The sequence below is a fragment of the Alligator mississippiensis genome, chromosome 1 (genome assembly GCF_030867095.1).
Source record: "Alligator mississippiensis isolate rAllMis1 chromosome 1, rAllMis1, whole genome shotgun sequence".
Taxonomy (NCBI): Eukaryota; Metazoa; Chordata; order Crocodylia; family Alligatoridae; genus Alligator; species Alligator mississippiensis.
The window spans coordinates 94,184,269-94,205,087 of record NC_081824.1 but is presented as its reverse complement, the minus strand read 5'-3'; the positions used below and the strand labels follow the sequence as shown (position 1 = coordinate 94,205,087).

At 46.5% G+C, this 20,819-nt stretch overlaps 1 protein-coding gene across 1 annotated transcript in view; it reads right to left on the bottom strand.

Annotated features, from left to right (window-relative positions):
• Positions 1 to 3,481: 3,481 nt before the first annotated feature.
• Positions 3,482 to 20,819, bottom strand: part of AFG1L (AFG1 like ATPase) — a 112,347-nt gene continuing 95,009 nt past the window's right edge. The window contains exons 11-13 of the mRNA XM_006258518.4: positions 16,469 to 16,609; positions 5,918 to 6,031; positions 3,482 to 4,896 (exon numbers count right to left, since the gene is read on the bottom strand). Coding sequence (XP_006258580.3) covers positions 4,756 to 4,896; positions 5,918 to 6,031; positions 16,469 to 16,609 — 396 coding nt within the window. The 3' untranslated portion in view covers positions 3,482 to 4,755. The remainder of the gene's footprint in view (positions 4,897 to 5,917; positions 6,032 to 16,468; positions 16,610 to 20,819) is intronic.

Below are 20,819 nucleotides of genomic sequence, written 5' to 3'. Positions count from 1 at the left end.
CCACGGTCCTAGTCCATGTGGGTACTAATCATGCGGCCAGGAGAACCCCCGATCACCTGATGGCGGACTACAGTGCTCTGGGTGGCGTGCTGAAGGAGTTCGGTGCACAGGTGGTTTTCTCTTCCATCCTACCAGTGAACGGACAAGGAAGACGGCAGGAGAACTGCATCCGAGAAACCAACTGGCAGCTTCGGCAGTGGTGTCTCGAGGCAGGCTTTGGCTTCCTGGACAATGACCTGCACATCACAACGAGGGACATACTCAGCTGGGATGGGCTTCACCTGTCCCCCAAAGGTAAGCGTGTGTTTTCTACTAGGTTGGCGGATCTCCTCCGGCGGGCTTTAAACTAGGCTCGTCGGGGGGAGGGGAATACGAGGGCAGGGGAAGCTGTGGACCACCAAACCATGTGGCACCCACAAGGACAGCCCAGCCTGAAGAAGGAGGACATTGGAAACCTGGAAGCCATGGGGAGACCAGCACTACAGAACAGGTAAGAAACAAGAAGGTAAGAAACAATGGGCCCCTTGGGACTCGGAGCGGGGGGGCAGCAAAGGCACCAGTCACAGGGCTCAAGTGCCTATATACTAATGCTAGGAGCATGGGGAACAAGCAGGATGAACTAGCGCTCCTGCTTGCACTAAACACCTATGACTTAGTGGGGCTAACAGAGACCTGGTGGGATTCATCCCATGACTGGGCGGTACATATTGAGGGCTATAGATTGTACAGAAAGGACAGGGTGGGGAAGAAAGGGGGGGGGGTTGCACTTTATGTCAGTGAGCAATATACATCAACCCTCATCAAGACAGAATCCAAGGTTGAGGAAGTAGAAGGATTGTGGGTTAGGCTACATGGGGGGCAAGGAGAAAGGGATTTGGTGGTAGGGGTCTGCTACAGACCCCCACACCAAGGGGAAGAAATAGATGCGGGGCTCCTGAGGCAACTCTCGGAGACCATAAAAGCTAAAGAGGCGGTAGTCATGGGGGACCTAAACTACCCGGACATCTGCTGGGAGACGCAGACGGCAGGACCCACCGCTCACGCAGGTTTCTAACCTGTGTACAGGACCTCCACCTGACACAGGAGGTGCATGGTCCCACTAGGGGGAATGCCACACTGGATCTGGTATTGGCAACAGGGGATGACATGATAGGGGACCTCCAGATCGGTAGCCATTTGGGAGACAGTGATCACTTAATAATAGAATTCAACATAAGACGTCGAGTGGGTAAGGTAAGTAGTAGGGTGAAAGTGCTAGACTTTAGGAAAGCTGATCTCAATGCACTCAGGCGATTAGTCAAGGACGCACTGCAGAGTAGGAGTTTTGAAGGGATGGGAGCCCAAGAAGGGTGGCTGTGCCTTAAGGAAACGATCCTTTGGGCACAAAGCAAGACAATCCCCGAGCGAGGCAAAAAAGGGAAAGGGGCCAGGAGGCTTCCATGACTGACCAGAGAAATCCAGGGCAGCCTAAGGGCCAAAAGGGGAGCACATAAAAAGTGGAAACAGGGTGAGATCACTAAAGATGAATATACCTCCTCTGCTCGTGCTTGTAGGGAGGCAGTTAGGTGGACCAAAGCTACCATGGAGCTGAGGATGGCAACCCAAGTAAAAGACAACAAGAAATTGTTTTTTAGATATATTGGGAGTAAAAGGAAGGCCCAGGGAGGAATAGGACCCCTGCTAAATGGGCAGAAACAATTGGTGACAGACAGGGGGGACAAGGCTGAACTCCTCAACGAGTTCTTTGCCTCAGTGTTCCTAAGTGAGGGGCACAACAAGTCTCTCACTGGGGTTGTAGAGAGGCAGCAGCAAGGCGCCAGACTTCCACGCGTAGATCCTGAGGTGGTGCAGAGTCACTTGGAAGAACTGGATGCCTTTAAGTCGGCAGGCCCGGATGAGCTCCATCCGAGGGTGCTAAAGGCACTGGCCGACATCATTGCAGAGCCACTGGCAGGAATATTCGAACACTCATGGCGCACGGGCCAAGTCCTGGAGGACTGGAAAAGGGCCAATGTGGTCCCCATTTTCAAAAAAGGGAGGAAGGAGGACCCAGGCAACTATAGGCCAGTCAGTCTCACCTCCATCCTTGGCAAAGTCTTTGAAAAAATTATCAAGGCTCACATTTGTGAGAGCCCGGCAGGGCAAATTATGCTGAGGGGAAATCAGCACGGGTTTGTGGCGGGCAGATCGTACCTGACCAATCTAGTCTCTTTCTATGACCAGGTTACGAAACGCCTGGACACAGAAGTAGGGGTGGATGTTGTATACTTAGACTTCAGGAAGGCCTTCGATACGGTATCCCACCCCATACTGGTGAACAAGTTAAGAGGCTGTGATGTGGATGACTACACAGTCCGGTGGGTGGCGAATTGGCTAGAGGGTCGCACCCAAAGAGTCGTGGTGGATGGGTCGGTCTCGACCTGGAAGGGTGTGGGCAGCGGGGTCCCGCAGGGCTCGGTCCTTGGACCGATACTCTTTAATGTCTTCATCAGTGACTTGGACGAGGGAGTCAAATGTACTCTGTCCAAGTTTGCAGATGACACAAAGCTATGGGGAGAAGTGGACACGCCGGAGGGCAGGGAACAGCTGCAGGCAGACCTGGATAGGTTGGACAAGTGGGCAGAAAACAACAGGATGCAGTTCAACAAGGAGAAATGCAAAGTGCTGCACCTAGGGAGGAAAAATGTCCAGCACACCTACAGCCTAGGGAATGACCTGCTGGGTGGCACAGAGGTGGAAAGGGATCTTGGAGTCCTAGTGGACTCCAAGATGAACATGAGTCGGCAGTGTGATGAAGCCATCAGAAAAGCCAATGGCACTTTATCGTGCATCAGCAGATGCATGACAAATAGGTCCAAGGAGGTGATACTTCCCCTCTATAGGGCGCTGGTCAGACCGCAGTTGGAGTACTGCGTGCAATTCTGGGCGCCACACTTCAAGAAGGATGCGGATAACCTGGAGAGGGTCCAGAGAAGGGCAACTCGTATGGTCAAGGGCCTGCAGACCAAGCCCTACGAGGAGAGACTAGAGAAACTGGACCTTTTCAGCCTCCGCAAGAGAAGGTTGAGAGGCGACCTTGTGGCTGCCTATAAGTTCATCACGGGGGCACAGAAGGGAATTGGTGAGTATTTATTCACCAAGGCGCCCCCGGGGGTTACAAGAAACAATGGCCACAAGCTAGCAGAGAGCAGATTTAGACTGGACATTAGGAAGAACTTCTTCACAGTTCGAGTGGCCAAGGTCTGGAACGGGCTCCCAACGGAGGTGGTGCTCTCCCCTACCCTGGGGGTCTTCAAGAGGAGGTTAGATGAGTATCTAGCTGGGGTCATCTAGACCCAGCACTCTTTCCTGCTTATGCAGGGGGTTGGACTTGATGATCTATTGAGGTCCCTTCCAACCCTAACATCTATGAATCTATGAATGGTAAGATGAAAATTTGAGGCTTATACATCTTTTCCATTAAATAAAGCAAACAGTCGTGTTAAGTTCTGTATGTAATATATTTTCCCTGTCCAAATAAATTATTTTGCAGCATATTTTTAAACTGGTTTCTGACAGAAATATTGTGTCAGCCAGGACAGATAGTGCATAACATAGTTAAAATCCAGTTGAAAATACTCAATGTGTTTTTTTTTAAACTAAAGGAAACCTCATCCTAAAAATGCAACTAAGCTTAGAGGGCATGATTACAGTATTGGGATTATGCCCACATCCTCCACTGATCAATATAACTATGTTACCAAAACTGTTTTTAAAAATGAGTACCAAGCTAAGGGAAAGTGAAGTATGGAAGAGACCTTACAAACTTTAAGCTACAAAGAATGAGTGGCTTAGAAAAACTGATCTACTACTACCTTCTGGCAGAAGCACCCAGATCACAGTAGAGAAGCACTCTTCTTTCTTGAGCTCAGGTGGACAGTCAAAAAAACCCAAAAAGGAGAGTGTCCACTTTTCTATTATATTTATTCTGTCCCTAATATATTTTCTCTTAGCACACTTCTTTACCTGGGCCTCCAATTTCTGAGGTGCTAAGTACCCTCATTCCTACTGGAGCTCCCTTCGCAGAATCAGGCCCTTTAGCTTTCAGACAGCAAGACAACACAGATAAAAATGGTGTGTACGTACACCTGAGAAAAGGATCAGAATCACTGAGGTATATCCTTGCAGCAGAATAGATATCTGGAGTTCAGGAGCTAGTTACATGTTAGAATTAAGATTTATTACCCCATAGTTCTAGAACGTCACTGGCTGACTAATTTGTGAGAGGGAGCATCATATGAAGTACAAGTAGATTAGATCTATGCAGCTTTGATCTTTCTTTTGTGAAAACTGTCTTCTAAATAACAAATAACAAAATTGTCTTCTAAATAACAAAATTAGTGCACAGAGTCACAAGCACCGAGTGTGGATACATCATATATCTACTGTGAGCCCTGGCTTGCTCTGCAGACTTAAGAAGGATCTTGATCCAGTTTACCTTCTTGAATACTAAGTACATACTATACTGGAGAAAGATGCTGAAACATAAAAGCCCCACAAGTTGATGCTTTAAAAAAAACAAAAAACAAAAAAAAAACAACTTGCTGAGCCTTTAGATCTTAAACATAAAAACTGGAGATGGAAAAATTGTGGTCCAAGGAATAAAGTGCAATAATAATCAGTTAATTTATGTTAAAAAATCCTTCCAATTCTATTACAGTTTCTCCTCTTTGAATGCTATATTTTGTGTTTTGCGGTGATTTGTACATCTTTAAATTACTTTATTGAATGTTTCTTGCTTCTGTCTCCATCTTTCCAGTACTGCTCAGTCTGCATTTCTGTAAGCCGTGAGATGGTACGTTGAAATGCAAAGATTTCTTCCTCTCCTGTAAACATGGAAAGTCCTTCAGCTGAATCCTAGATTGATATGTAAAAAATAGTACAAAATTGTGAGAAACAGAACAGCATCTTATCCAAACTGTATCTTTCCATGCTTTAGAGAGCTAATACTAAATACATAAATAAATAAATAAAAATCCATACTTTGCCTAATAAATCCTCTGTTGAATTATAACAACGAATTATAGCAAAGACTTAGAAGTAAGACAATGATGTTGGAGCCTTCTATTTTCATTTTTCTTTTGATTTGAACTAAGAATACAACTACATTTTCTTGATTCTTTTAATGTATTATTATTAAAGTTTATTTGCTTATCTTAATCTCTGATAATATTTTACATTAAAAATAAATATCGAGTACTATGAACTTAAGCAAACAGAACTTAGCCAATATCTTTTGGGGCAATATTGCTTGCCTTGGTTATACTATGATGCAAACAGCCAAACAGTTAATCCACTTTAATCTCCCCAAAATGCAACAATTGTAGAGAAGTGCTCTGTCTGGAGTCATTCAGCGAAAACATTTTAAAAAGCTCTTAGCAGTTGTACTAAAATACCCAGCTACATTCTCTGAGATGAGAGAAACCTAGCAAGGGGCATTCAGAATAGCATTCAGCATACTGATTCATAAGGTAGTCTTGCATATCTATAAAAAGGTAGGAAAAAAAAAAGAGTTCCAATTGTGAAACATACTGAGCTATGATAATGCCTGAATGTAACCCTTCTCTTACATCAGGGTTAGACTTAGCTCATTGTTTTTGTACATAGCTGAGTGAACACTTGGAATAGTAAGAAAGGCAATGATCCACAAATTTATGCAAAATGGTTCTCCACCTAGTCATCTTCTCTTTTGGCATATGTAGGAGAGCATAAGTTTATGTTATAAAAGCAACAAATATGCCACACAGATTCTAGTGGAAAGCAACATATCATCAGTTAAACATTCACTAGACTTTTTCGTAAAAAGCTGCCATGATTATCAGACCAAAACCAATTAGATTCTTTTGTAACAAAAGAAGATGATGTTAATATTACTTACCTGGCTCAACCCCAAGTCATCCATCAATACCCTACTTTCCTCCAGCCCACCATCATGGTATTCTTGCAGAAACACGCTTTGGAGAGGCATGGATGCAGAACAAATAATACGAACCTGAAATATGGGAAAATGTGAAATGATACAATTACTTGTGCTTTACAATGAAGGGGAAAAAAAATCCATTTCATGAAAAAGGTATTTGAAAAATTCTGCGGTAGTTTTTCCAAGTATCTTTCATCACTTTCATTGACTAGCATTCACCAATGCTGTTACCTGAATATATTATTTAGTCCTTTGCTAGTAAATAGACTTTAATGTTTAAGAACCAATCTTTGTTTTAATAGATTCTTGATCCAGAAATTATCACTGATTGCTGTCAGGGGAGAGGAGCCTGTCTAGTAAACAGAGTCATTAAATATTTTAAATATATTTTCTGTATGTTCAGGTGCAAAGTGTTTATAGGCCTGATTTACTGTTTAAAATAAACAACTCTTTAACATCTTCATCAATGATCTGGATTCAGGAGTCAGATGTGAACTGGGCAAGCTCACGGACAATACCAAATTATGGGGGAGGGCGGTCACACTGCAGGACAGGCTAGGGATACAGGCCAACTTGGACAAACTCTTAAGGTGGGCCGGCCAAAACCCTTCAATGCAGAGAAGTACAAGGTTCTGCACCTCAGTAGGAAGAACCCCCAGCATACTTAAAAGGCTCAGCAGTGCTATGGTTGCTAGCACCACGGCCGAAAGGGACTTGGGGGTCTTGATTGGCCATAAGATGAATATGAGCCACCAATGTGATGCTGTGGCTGGCAAAGCTAACCAAACTCTGGCGTGCATCCACTGATGCATCTCAAGCGAAATCAGGGAAGTCATCCTCTCACTTTACTCGAGCTTGGTGAGACCGCAGATGGAGTACTGTGTCCAGTATTGGGCCCCCCACTTCAGGAAGGATGCGGAAAAGCTTGAGAAGTCCAGAGGAGGAGTCACTCGTATGATTACAGGCCTGAAGGGGGAATGCTGAGGGGAAACCAGCACGGGTTCATAGCAGGCAGATCGTGCCTGACTAATCTAGTCTCTTTTTATGACCAGGTTACGAAACGCCTGGACACAGGAGGAGGGGTGAATGTCGTATACTTAGACTTCAGGAAGGCCTTCGATACGGTATCCCACCCCATACTGGTGAACAAGTTAAGAGGCTGTGACTTGGATGACCACACAGTCCAGTGGGTGGCGAACTGGCTAGAGGGTCGCACCCAGACAGTCGTGGTGGATGGGTCGGTTTCGTCCTGGAAGGGTGTGGGCAGTGGGGTCCCGCAGGGCTCGGTCCTTGGACCGATACTCTTTAATGTCTTCATCAGCGACTTGGACGAAGGAGTGAAATGTACTCTGTCCAAGTTTGCAGATGACACAAAGCTATGGGGAGAAGTGGACACGCCGGAGGGCAGGGAACAGCTACAAGCAGACCTGGACAGGTTGGACAAGTGGGCAGAAAACAACAGAATGCAGTTCAACAAGGAGAAATGCAAAGTGCTGCACCTAGGGAGGAAAAATGTCCAGCACACCTACAGCCTAGGGAATGACCTGCTGGGTGGCACGGAAGTGGAAAGGGATCTTGGAGTCCTAGTGGACTCCAAGATGAACATGAGTCGGCAGTGTGACGAAGCCATCAGAAAAGCCAATGGCACTTTATCGTGCATCAGCAGATGCATGACGAATAGATCCAAGGAGGTGATACTTCCCCTCTATCGGGCGCTGGTCAGACCACAGTTGGAGTACTGTGTGCAATTCTGGGCACCGCACTTCAAGAAGGATGCAGATAACCTGGAGAGGGTCCAGAGAAGGGCCACTCGTATGGTTAAGGGCCTGCAGACCAAGCCCTACGAGGAGAGACTAGAGAACCTGGACCTTTTCAGCCTCCGCAAGAGAAGGTTGAGAGGCGACCTTGTGGCTGCCTATAAGTTCATCACGGGGGCACAGAAGGGAATTGGTGAGGTTTTATTCACCAAGGCGCCCCCGGGGGTTACAAGAAATAATGGCCACAAGCTAGCAAAGAGCAGAGTTAGACTAGACATTAGGAAGAACTTCTTCACAGTTCGAGTGGCCAAGGTCTGGAACGGGCTCCCAAGGGAGGTGGTGCTCTCCCCTACCCTGGGGGTCTTCAAGAGGAGGTTAGATAAGCATCTAGCTGGGGTCATTTAGACCCAGCACGCTTTCCTGCCTATGCAGTGGGTCGGACTCGATGATCTACTGAGGTCCCTTCCGACCGTAACATCTATGAATCTATGAAGAGCAAGCCATACAAGGAAAGCCTCACAGATATGGGACTGTTCAGCCTAGAAAAGAGAAGACTTTGGGGGGATTTGGTGGCAGCTTACAAATATATCAGGGGATAGGATCAGGGGCTAGGCAAACAACTATTCACCAAAGCACCTTAGGGGAAAACCAGGAGTAATGGTTATAAACTCCTTGAAGGTTTCAGACTGGATATAAGGAAAAGACTCTACAATAGATTCCCAGCGGGGGTGGTGCAGGCACCTACACTGGAGATCTTCAAAAGGAGACTGGATGTACACCTTGCTGTGGTTATTTGACCCCAGCAGTCTTTCCTGCCCAGAGCAGGGGGGCTGGACCCAATGATGTCACGAGGTCCCTTCCAGCCCTAAACTTCTGTGAATCTCTGAATATGAGCATCAATGGAAGTCAAGGGAAGTGATTCTTCCTTTCTCTTCAGCAGTTGTGAGGCCTGGTGACCGGTGTGTCTAGTTTTAGTTTTGGTTGCTATACTTCAAGATAGACATGAATAAAATTAGAAAGAGTCCAACAGAGTCTGACAAAAATTATTAGAGGTCTGGGAAACATGATTTATGAAGGAAGTGTGGAAGAACTGGCATTATTTAGCCTGGAGAAGAGAAGGCTGAGAAGGGAATTGATAACAGTCCTTACTTACCTGAAAGGTGGTTACAAAGAGGATGATGACAGACTATTTTCTGTGGCTGCAGGTGACAGGACAAGGAGTAATAGTCTTAAATTGCAGCAAGAGAAATACAGGTTGGATTTTTAGGAAGAACTTGCTCACTCCGACAGGAATTAAGTATTGGAACAGGTTATCTAGACAGGTTGTGGAATTGTCATCCTTGAAAGTTTTGAAGAACAGGATAGGCAATTGTCTTAGGGCCTTGTCACACAGGATGCTTAACACACGATTTATCTGAAATTATAATAAGCCAGTGGTCTCCAACCATTTTAAGTAGGAGATCATTTTTGGAATTTAAAAGCAACCCAAGATCTACCATATGCCTAGCTGGTAAGTCTGAGGGGAGGGAAGGGGAAGAGCAGATCAAGGTGGAGGGAGAAAGAATTATTTGGGGGCATGCCCCTCCAGCAGGTAAGTCTATGGGGGAAGAGGCGGGGGCAGGGGGAAGGGCCATAGGGGGGGAGCACATTGAGGCCCCAGCCCTAGCCCCACTCCTGCTGGGACCTCAATATGCCCCACCCCCCCACAGTGGTGAGGGAGGGAGTGGGGCCAGGGCAGGGGCAGGCCCTGGACAGCTGGGACAGGGCATGGGACTGAGCCATGAGTGGCTCATCTGGGAGGCATGGGGGGGCATGGGTGACATGTGCCCCCAGATTTGCATGTGGGGCGGGGCAGGATGGGTTGCAGTGACAACCTGGGGCCATGCTCTTCCTGGTGGGGATGCTGGGCCATGCTGCGCTCAGGTCAGGAGACGGTGGTGGAAATGGAGCTACGGGGAAGGAGGGGAGGGAGGGAGTTGCAGCCACCCCAAAATTTGCCGTAACCCTCCCCAATTCCTCCCTCCCAGCACTGCTGCCACCCTCCTCAAGCACAGCGTGGCCCAGCCCCCCAACTAGGAAGAGCCCAGCGCAGCCTTCCAGCCCTAGCCCACCCTCCTCTAGACGAGCCGCAGATCCTGGGCATATGGCCCCCATGCCTGCCGGGGGGGGGGGGGGAGAGAGAAGAGGGAGGGGAAGGCTGCTCTGGGTTCTTCCCAGAGGGGGACCTGGGCTGTGCTGCACTTGGGGTGGGTGACAGCGGCACTGGGATAAGATATTGACAGCTATTTCTTTTCCCTGCAGGACCAGGCACCTAAGGAAGAAGCAGCCCGGGGAGTGCCCTCCACAGCAGAGTGGCAGACGGTCACATCCAGGACCAGAGCTGCTCGCAGCGAACAGGTACCAGTTCCTCCAGTCTGACTGGAGAACAGGTATGAGGCCCTGGCAACCCTGCAGGAGATGGAAGGAGAGGAGGAAACCCTTGGGCAGGAAGCAACACCACATTCTCCACACTCTGAACAGGTCAAGAGATCCAAGCGGACCCAGAGGAGGAGGTGACGAGTGCTCGTCATAGGCAACTCCATCCTGAGAGGTACAGAAGGGCCCATCTGTCGCCAGGACCCCTCAACATGAGAGGTATACTGCCTGCCCGGAGCAAAGATTCGGGATGTGACAGAAGTAATCCAGGCCACAATCAAGCCCACCGATTACTACCCCATGGTCCTAGTCCATGTGGGTACTAATCATGCGGCCAGGAGAACCCCCGATCACCTAATGGTGGACTACAGTGCTCTGGGCGGCGTGCTGAGGGAGTTTGGTGCACAGGTGGTATTCTCTTCCATCCTACCAGTGAACGGACAAGGAAGACGGCATGAGAACTGCATCACAGAGACCAACTGGCAGCTTCGGCAGTGGTGTCTTGAGGCAGGCTTCGGCTTCCTGGACAACGACCCGCACATTACGACAAGGGACATGCTCAGTTGGGATGGGCTTCACCTGTCCCCCAAAGGTAAGCATGTGTTTTCTTCTAGGTTGGCGGATCTCCTCCGGCGGGCTTTAAACTAGGCTCGTTGGGGGAGGGGAAGATGAGGGCAGGGGGAAGCTGTGCACCACCAAACCATGTGGCACCCACAAGGACAGCCCAGCCTGAAGAAGGAGAACATTGGGAACCTGCAAGCCATGGAGCGGCCAACACTACAGCACAGGTAAGCAACGAGAAGGTAAGAAATAAGGGGCCCCTTGGGATTCGGAGCGGGGGGGCAGCAAAGGCACCAGTCACAGGGCTCAAGTGCCTATATACTAATGCTAGGAGCATGGGGAACAAGCAGGATGAACTAGCGTTCCTGCTTGCAGAAAACACCTATGACTTAGTAGGGCTAACAGAAACCTGGTGGGATTCATCCCACGACTGGGCAGTACATATTGAGAGTTATAGACTGTACAGAAAGGACAGGGTGGGGAAGAAAGGGGGAGGGGTTGCGCTCTATGTCAATGAGCAATATACATTGACCCTCATCAAGACGGAATCCAAGGATGAGGAAGTAGAAGGATTGTGGGTTAGGCTACATGGGGGGCAAGGAGAAAGGGATTTGGTGGTAGGGGTCTGCTACAGACCCCCACACCAAGGGGAAGAAATAGATTTGGGGCTCCTGAGGCAGCTCTCGGAGACCATAAAAGCTAAAGAGGTGGTAGTCATGGGGGACCTAAACTACCCAGACATCTGCTGGGAGATGCAGATGGCAAAGTCCCACCATTCACGCAGGTTTCTAACCTGTGTACAGGACCTCCACCTGACACAGGAGGTACACGGTCCCACTAGGGGGAATGCCTTACTGGATCTGGTATTGGCAACGGGGGATGACATGGTAGGGGACCTACAGATCGGTAGACATCTGGGGGACAGTGATCACCTAATAATAGAATTCTTCATAAGACGTCGAATGGGTAAGGTAACTAGTAGGGTGAAAGTGCTAGACTTTAGGAAAGCTGATTTCAATGAACTCAGGCGATTAGTCAAGGACGCACTGCAGAGTAGGAGTTTTGAAGTGATGGGAGCCCAAGAAGGGTGGCTGTGCCTTAAGGAAATGATCCTTCAGGCACAAAGGGAGACGATCCCGATGCAAAGAAAAAGAGGGAAAGGGGCCAGGAGGCTTCCTTGGCTGACCAGAGAAATCCAGGGCAGCCTAAGGGCCGAAAGGGGAGCACATAAAAAGTGGAAACAGGGAGAGATCACCAAAGGTGAATATACCTCCTCTGCTCGTGCTTGTAGGGAGGCAGTTAGGCGGGCCAAAGCTACCATGGAGCTGAGGATGGCATCCCAAGTAAAGGACATCAAGAAATTGTTCTTTAGATATATTGGGAGTAAAAGGAAGGCCCAGGGTGGAATAGGACCCCTGCTAAATGGGCAGAAGCAATTGGTGACGGACAGAGGGGACAAGGCTGAACTCCTCAACGAGTTCTTTGCCTCAGTGTTCCTAAGAGAGGGGCATGACAAGTCTCTCACTGGGGTTGTAGAGAGGCAGCAGCAAGGTGCCAGACTACCATGCGTAGACCCTGAGGTGGTGCAGAGTCACTTGGAAGAACTGGATGCCTTTAAGTCGGCAGGCCCGGATGAGCTCCATCCAAGGGTGCTGAAGGAACTGGCCGACATCATTGCAGAGCCACTGGCGGGAATATTCAAACGCTCGTGGCGCACGGGCCAAGTCCCGGAGGACTGGAAAAGGGCCAATGTGGTCCCCGTTTTCAAGAAAGGGAGGAAGGAGGACCCAGGCAACTATAGGTCAGTCAGTCTCACCTCCATCCTTGGCAAAATCTTTGAAAAAATTATCAAGGCTCACATTTGCGAGAGCCCGGCAGGACAAATTATGCTGAGGGGAAACCAGCACGGGTTCGTGGCAGGCAGATCGTGCCTGACTAATCTAGTCTCTTTTTATGACCAGGTTACGAAACGCCTGGACACAGAAGTAGGGGTGGATGTCGTATACTTAGACTTCAGGAAGGCCTTCGATACGGTATCCCACCCCATACTGGTGAACAAGTTAAGAGGCTGTGACTTGGATGACCACACAGTCCAGTGGGTGGTGAACTGGCTACAGGGTCGCACCCAGAGAGTCGTGGTGGATGGGTCGGTTTCATCCTGGAAGGGTGTGGGCAGTGGGGTCCCGCAGGGCTCGGTCCTTGAACCGATACTCTTTAATGTCTTCATCAGTGACTTGGACGAGGGAGTGAAATGTACTCTGCCCAAGTTTGCGGATGACACAAAGCTATGAGGAGAAGTGGACACGTCGGAGGGCAGGGAACAGCTGCAAGCAGACCTGGACAGGTTGGACAAATGGGCAGAAAACAACAGAATGCAGTTCAACAAGGAGAAATGCAAAGTGCTGCACCTAGGGAGGAAAAATGTCCAGCATACCTACTGCCTAGGAAATGACCTGCTGGGTGGCATGAAAGTGGAAAGGGATCTTGGAGTCCTAGTGGAACATGAGTCGGCAGTGTGACGAAACCATCAGAAAAGCCAATGGCACTTATTCATGCATCAGCAGATGCATGACGAATAGATCCAAAGAGGTGATACTTCCCGTCTATCGGGCGCTGGTCAGACCGCAGTTGGGAGTACTGCGTGCAATTCTGGCCGCCGCACTTCAAGAGGGATGCGGATAACCTGGAGACGGTCCAGAGAAGGGCCACTCGTATGGTTAAGGGCTTGCAGACCAAGCCCTACGAGGAGAGACTAGAGAACCTGGACCTTTTCAGCCTCCGCAAGAGAAGGTTGAGAGGCGACCTTGTGGCTGCCTATAAGTTCATCACAGGGGCACAGAAGGGAATTGGTGAGGTTTTATTCACCAAGGCGCCCCCGGGGGTTACAAGAAATAATGGCCACAAGCTAACAGACAGCAGATTTAGACTGGACATTAGGAAGAACTTCTTCACAGTTCGAGTGGCCAAGGTCTGGAACAGGCTCCCAAGGGAGGTGGTGCTCTCCTCTACCCTGGGGGTCTTCAAGAGGAGGTTGGATATGCATCTAGCTGGGGTCATCTAGACCCAGCAATCTTTCCTGCCTATGCAGGGGGTCGGACTCATTGATCTATTGAGGTCCCTTCTGACCCTAACATCTATGAATCTATATTAGGAGGGGCTACAGTGAATTTTTGGGTGGCTGCAGCGCCCCCCATAGCCTCACTCCCAGCGACACCGCTACTGCTGCCTGGCTCAAGTGCAGCCCAGCCCAACATCCTTGCTGGGAAAAGCCTGACGCTGCCCCAGCCCCAACCCACAGCCCACTCCACCTGGTGTGTAGATCCTGGGGCACATGCCCTCCATGCCCTCCCATGGTGCGTGACCCACCCGCTTCCAGCGTCCCCCCCCCAGACGAACCACTCATGGCTCTGTCTCCCACCCCAGCTGTGCAGGGCCTGCCCCTGCCCCAGCCCCACTCTGTCCCTCACCGCTGGTGCAGCCGCCCATGCTGCCCCATGTTTGGGGGGGGCATGTGCCCCACCCCCCCATCTGTGCACAGTGGAGGTGGCTGCCGTTGTGGGCTGGGCTTTGCACCCCGAGCTCCGCTGCAGCTGGACGCCACGTGCATCCTGCCGCTGGGCTGAGCTGCACTCACACATAGCCAGCTGAAGCAGGGCTCAAGGTACAGTGGGCAGTGGCAGCCACCTTTGACCCCACAGAGAAGGGGGGCATGTGCCCCCAGGGCCTAGACTGGGGTGCACCCAGCAGCAGGAGGCCCCCTCCCCCCCCCCCGGCTCCAATCCTTCCGCCACCTGGCCGAGTTAGGGCCCCACTCACCTTTCCCTGCTCCTGTGTGCTGCATTCAGTCCATTCCTCACTGTGGGGGCCTTGATCTGGCCCCTGCATCTTCCCACCCCCACAGACTGACCTGCTGGGCTGGGGGGGGGGCACATGTGCATACACGCCCACCCCCTCCAGCCTAGGATCGAACAAAAGAGGCTCCCCAATTGTCTGGTTGGGGACCACTGCCGTAAGCATTACTGTGTCATATTAAGAGGTTCAAATGTGTTCTGAGCAGGCACATGATGATGCTTGCTAAGATCTCAGCTCACTATGGACAGGGCTGGAGCCTGCTGCACCCACCCCCTGTCCTTCCCTTCCTCCATCCCTGACACTGACCCCAGCAGTGGACACCACAGATCACATGTCTGCCCATGATAGTATGCAACTCCCATACCCAAAGCCCATGACCTCCCTGCTACATAACCAGGACTGCCTAATCTGGGAGCACCTGCCACTGGCACACAGAGGCAAGCTAGGTTTCTTCTGCTAACAGCAGGCAGAGGGAGGCACAGAAAGGCCAAGTCTAGGAGAAGGTGCTGCTTTTGCTGCTGGATCTGCACCTACCCTGGATCCACAGGATGAACTGAGTCTCTGCCACTGGCAGTCTTGAACCAGCTCTAGTGTGGTGCAGGGGCTGGAACTAAAAATCATCTGATATCAAGCTCCATATTATGTGTGATCTGTTGATTGTCAGCCCCAGCCCCAGCACCACACCAGGGTCTTATATTCATGATATCTCCATGGAGCAGTCCACTGATTGCTGAACATGTGTTACTTACTATGACCTGGAGATTCTCCTCCCACGAAAAGTCTTAACCTTGCTACTATATGATTGTACTTTGTACGTGTTTTACTCTCCGAACACATGGATGCTTGCATTTTAAGAGCAGTTAATATGTCTTAAATCTAATGTGAGATGGCCACTAGATAGGGACAATCCTGCCTAAAGCAGGAGGTTGGACCCAACCATCTCTTAAGGTCCCTTCAAGCTTTACTTTTCTATGCTTTTGTTAATCTAACCTACTGTATACATAATTTCTTAGAAAATATAACAATATCTACAATTTCTAAAGCCAGTATATAACTTTTAAGTAACTGAACTAACTTCAGTAGACCACTCACGTGATTCAAATTAGATACATGCTTAAGTATTTTGCTGAATCAGGGCCCTTGTGATCACTGATCATCTTGCCAGGACATTCTTGAGAAGTCTCAATTGATATGTCCTGATTACATAAATATTTAAGTGTGTGCATATGTAATCACACATAGTATGGAGCATAATATCTTTCATTACTTTTTAAAAAAATGATCAGCTTAAACAAGAAATGGCTTTTTCTGTTGTTTTAATAGTGCTGATTTTGCTTTCATGATTGAAGCCTTTGTAAATCCAAGTTAAGTGCGACATTTATCGTTACTATTCCATTAGCAGTTCTGCAACCTGATCTAATGTCTACAATGAATATTCTCTTCTAAAATTAATAACATGTTTGAACAAATCCATTAACACTTTAATAATCTGTGAATCCTGACCAGACAGGCAAACAGCCAAATGGTCCCTTCCAAGCTATTTTGAATATTCTGGAGCTGAGCTCAGTGATACAGTCATAAATTATTAGAATGATAAAAATGTCAATGTAGTTATTTATTTTATTGTTCCGGAAACCATCCTTATTCAAGATGTACATATAATCCCAGACCTACATTTATGCTGATGTTTAAGACTTAGTAACATATTTTAAGACATTGTAATATTTACTGTTCTTGACTTAGGGTGTTATGTGAGACCACTCTGGAATGTTGTTTTTGTTTTTAGCACATGGTAGCATTACAAGAAATGAATGACTTTCACATTACTAACAAATAAATCAATAGGAAGCCATCATTTCTAAATTAGTCATTTTTAAAGATACTAATGTTATGCATGTGTATATCTGAAACAATTAGTTCTTACCTTGTGCTCATAAAATGTATCAATAAGAGTAATAAAGCGGCGAGCTTGAGTCCTTTGTGCCATTGTCAATAGTGGTATGTTGCGAACAAAGACCGTATCAAAATTGTCAGATACTTCCAAATAGTCACTGGCTCCAAGTGGCTGAAATATAAAAACATTATTGCTGGAAACCCATTCTGGATTAATACATTGATTCCAGGTTTTGAAATACTACAGTTAACCTACAGTGGGCAAAAACTAGCATATTTCTTATTTTCCTCCTTAATATACTTTATTTCTGTGATTCTTCAATTCTAGCTAAAGTCAACTATGATGTTCATTCCTAGAACTGGTATCTTAACCAAACAGTGCTTCACTGTTTAGAATTCAGCTCATCTAAAAATTTCCTATTAATTACCTGACAAACATATTTCTTAGCTCTGACAACCTCAAATCCAACAACAACAATAAACCAAACCAGAAGAATAAACAGAATAGGGAATCTAGCCACAAAGTCCATTCAAAACATGAATAATTTAAGATGCAATTAGGAATATCCATCACTGATGCTTTTGAGCTGAAAGATCTGTAGTCAAGATACAAATCCATATTTTATACACTATATCTTGATCAAAATTCTTATTTAATACAATCAAAAGTAATTGTGAATTCACAAAAATCCTTATGGTTCCAGATTCTGAATGTAATAATCATCTGTAAAAAAATCAATTATAGCAGTATTCCCAGAAATCCTGCTTTATTTAAGAAAGATTATTCATGATTTTACTTTCTTCAAACTTTGGCCTATCATTAATGATGAATGAAAAGCTTTAGTAAAAACTTTAGCTAGGAGCCGAATCTTATTTCCTTTTCTGCAGGTAGCTCAGTACCTTGAATTGAGATAGTTATGAGACTAGATGGGAAGGGTTTTGACCTATAAACAGAAATATCTTCACTCATTCATGAACTGCATCTAACCCCCAAAATAGAATATAGCAGTGCAGAACAACACTGTTAAAAACAGGATATGAAAAACAAAGTGAAGCTATTTTCAAGGAAAGGGAATTTTCAGTTAGGCCAAAGGCAATTACCTAGACAAGGGGTTGGCAACCTATAGCCAATGGAGCCTTTGGATCCAGCCTGCAGAGCCGTGGCTTTGGGAGAGGGGGGTTCTCTCCCCATGTTGTACTGCAATCGGGCATCCAGGGCTCTAGTAGAAGAGAGCTTTGCCCATGATGTACCACAGCTGGATGGCATAGGCTCCAGCAGAAAGGGAGCTCTCCCCTGAACTTCAGGGAGAAGCACTGAAGATGGCCAGGTCCTAGTGCTTGCTTGCCTCCAATCTGAGTTAGGTCATTCCAGCCCTCCACCAAAAAACGTTACCGACCCCTCACCTAAACTGTAATGTAACATGGACTTCTCTTGCAAGACCTTGTATGAGGATTTTGGAGATTTTAAAATGATTTCTAACCCAATTTTCTTTTACCTTCCCTCATTCAAAATATCAAACAAAACAGACTCTTATGCAAAAGTTCTTTATTTTTGCAAGCCATCTATGTGAAGCTCTACATGTAATTCCAGAGAACTCTTCTGAAGAAAAAGCATAGCTTTCAATTTATTAAGCTAACTGGCAAGTGTGGGTACCACAGAAGCTAATCCAGTCCCTCTCATAGGATCATCTCCCCTTCCATTATCAACTGAATGAATCACTTGTTTCCCTATTTATAATAAAGCAACATTCCTGTGAAAAGGACAACAGCTATTCAAATGGAAAAGTATTATTATAAAAGTATATATGTATTTTCATTTGTGTTTGTTGGGTACATAATATGGTCTCTCTCAAAATCTAAGCATGCAGTATATTTAGTGCCACTTTCCCCTTCTATCAGTTACGTATCATTTGCCAACTAGAAATAGGGAGGAAAGTCAGCACAATGTGACCAAGCCACCAGTAATAGCTCCAAATACCACTATTTGGACTCTCTGAAGAATACGGACATAAGAGCTGTCTGTATAAGAGTTCTAGGACCTTTTTTTCCCTTGTGAGTTCGCGTAGAAAGGCATGAGAAACCAAAACTGCATTTGATGACTGACTTGTGGTATGGGCATCTCATGACACACCTTTTCATCACACCACATTCTTATTTCTCAACTACACTGGTAGCCTGGAGGGCATGACATAAGCACCTCTAGAGCAACTGTGCCATTAAAGGATATCTAGGCTAGTTAAAACAGCTTTGTGGCCAGATTACATGTGCAGTGAAATAAAAAGCAGATGCAATGAATTGGAGCCTCTGTTTAACAACACCATAGTAATATACAGAAGTTTCCATCTGCATGAAAGATTGGTAATCTACAAACAGAAAAAATATGGTTCCTGCCCTCATAGTGCCTTAGCAGATTTTCATATTCCCTACGAGTGTCACTTCACTGTTGCCAGCTGCACCTCTTCCAGAGGCTGCTCTCGTGGATCGAGGAGATACAAAGCTGGGTGTTGCCAGCATCATTGGCAATGGAGCCCATGCATCTCTCAGACAAAAGCATTTCCTTCTGTCAGGATTCAGGGGGGCAAAGACTAGGTTTGACAAAAAACCCCAAACCCTACTTATTTTCCTCTTTCAAAGCATAGCATCAACACATGCAAGTACGAACTACTAAACAAGGGAGGCAGTGCATCCTAATGGGAAGCAACCCAGATCATGAACCAGGAGACCTGGCTTCTGTTCTTGCCTCTCAATAGCCTGTTGAGTGACTGCAGGGAAGTTGCTTCATTTGCCGCTTTGGCTCAGGATCTCACATATAAAAATAGGGATAACAACAGGCAGGGGGGTGGGGCTGGGATCAGAGGGCTGGGGGAGTGGGCGGGACCAGCGGGGGTCCCGCCCCCATAGTCCCCTCCCTCCTCCTCCAGCCCCCCGACCCCTTACTTATGGCACTGGAGCCCTGGTGCTGAAGCAGCTGCCTGCCCTGCACAGGCAGGCTGCATGTTTCAGCACCAGGGTGAGGGGACAACCACAGAGATGCTCTGGCAGCCATAGCGTCTCCATGGAGGACCCAGCCTCTGGTTGACTCAGGACTGTGCCCTGCCCCACTTTTTTAAGCTTCAGTTTTTTTAGATCCCTAAATATCTAGGGGTCTAATTTTCTCCCCGCGCTGCAAACTTGCAGCGCGGGGAACATTTTTTTTGTTTCCGCACGTACCTCTTGCCCTGTCTCAAAGGGATTTGAGATGGGGCAAGAGGCACGTGTGGACTCGTCTGGATGCGCCCAATAGAATTATAAAGATGTAATTTATTTTATTTCATAAACATTAATATAAGGTATCTTTCAAGCCAGAGTTAGTACTTTAAATTAGCATAATGTTCCATGTAAAATTGATTTTTTTAAATAAATTGAATACTGAATGGCATTTCAGTTAGCAGTATCTACAAGCATATCATCTCCACAAGATTATCTGGAACAAATCCTCATTATATAGATCACATTCCACATCTTCCTATCTGAGCAATTAAAACACTTCAACACTGATACTTGTGGTTGTTGAAAAACAAAAAGGAAAAACATATATCTTGGTATCACTTTTTTGTAAAATTCTTACCAAAATATGAAGAATTTGATATCGTGCATTTATAGAAAATATCTGTCATTTGCAGGGAGTATACAGTTGTCTCTAATACTGTGCAGACCTTTAATGGATAAAGATCTTACTTTATTGTTGAATTGTGTGAAATGGGAAGGCAAGGTAGAACTGTTATAGATTTCTGTCATTAACTCTAATGCCAGGAGTCAGTATTTTACACTAATGTAAAACACATTAGCACTAACACAGGCTACCTCATAACAAAGTGGCCAGTCCACTTCAGTTTGCACAATCGAGCTGTCAACTTTGTTCGTTTTTGTTTCACCATCTAGTTAATGCATTTTCTGCTATCATCATCTCAGTTCAAGTAGGATGTTTATTATCTACAGCTCTCTGTAGACTGTTTTAAGAGTTACTCTTCTTCTGTTTCCATTATATATTCCATGTAACAAGAGTATAAAGTGTCCTTCTTTGTTGACTCAGCAATGACAACAAAGCGTGTCTGTTAGGGTTGTTTTTAAGCAGACAAAAATGCTTTACATAAGTTAGGATGCAATATCTTTTTCTAATTTAAGGCAAAATGTTACATTAAATTGATGTTGAGAAAGATTAGATTCAGTTTTAATGAAATACATAAGGCCAACAATTGATAACTACATATAAGTCAATTATTGAAATTCATGTGTATATAAAAAAATAGATATTTGCAAAAGAGAAAAAAACAGATAATGTTTGTGAGTGTACACATTCAACAATAAATATAAAGGTCTTTCTATAGATTACAGGAAACTAT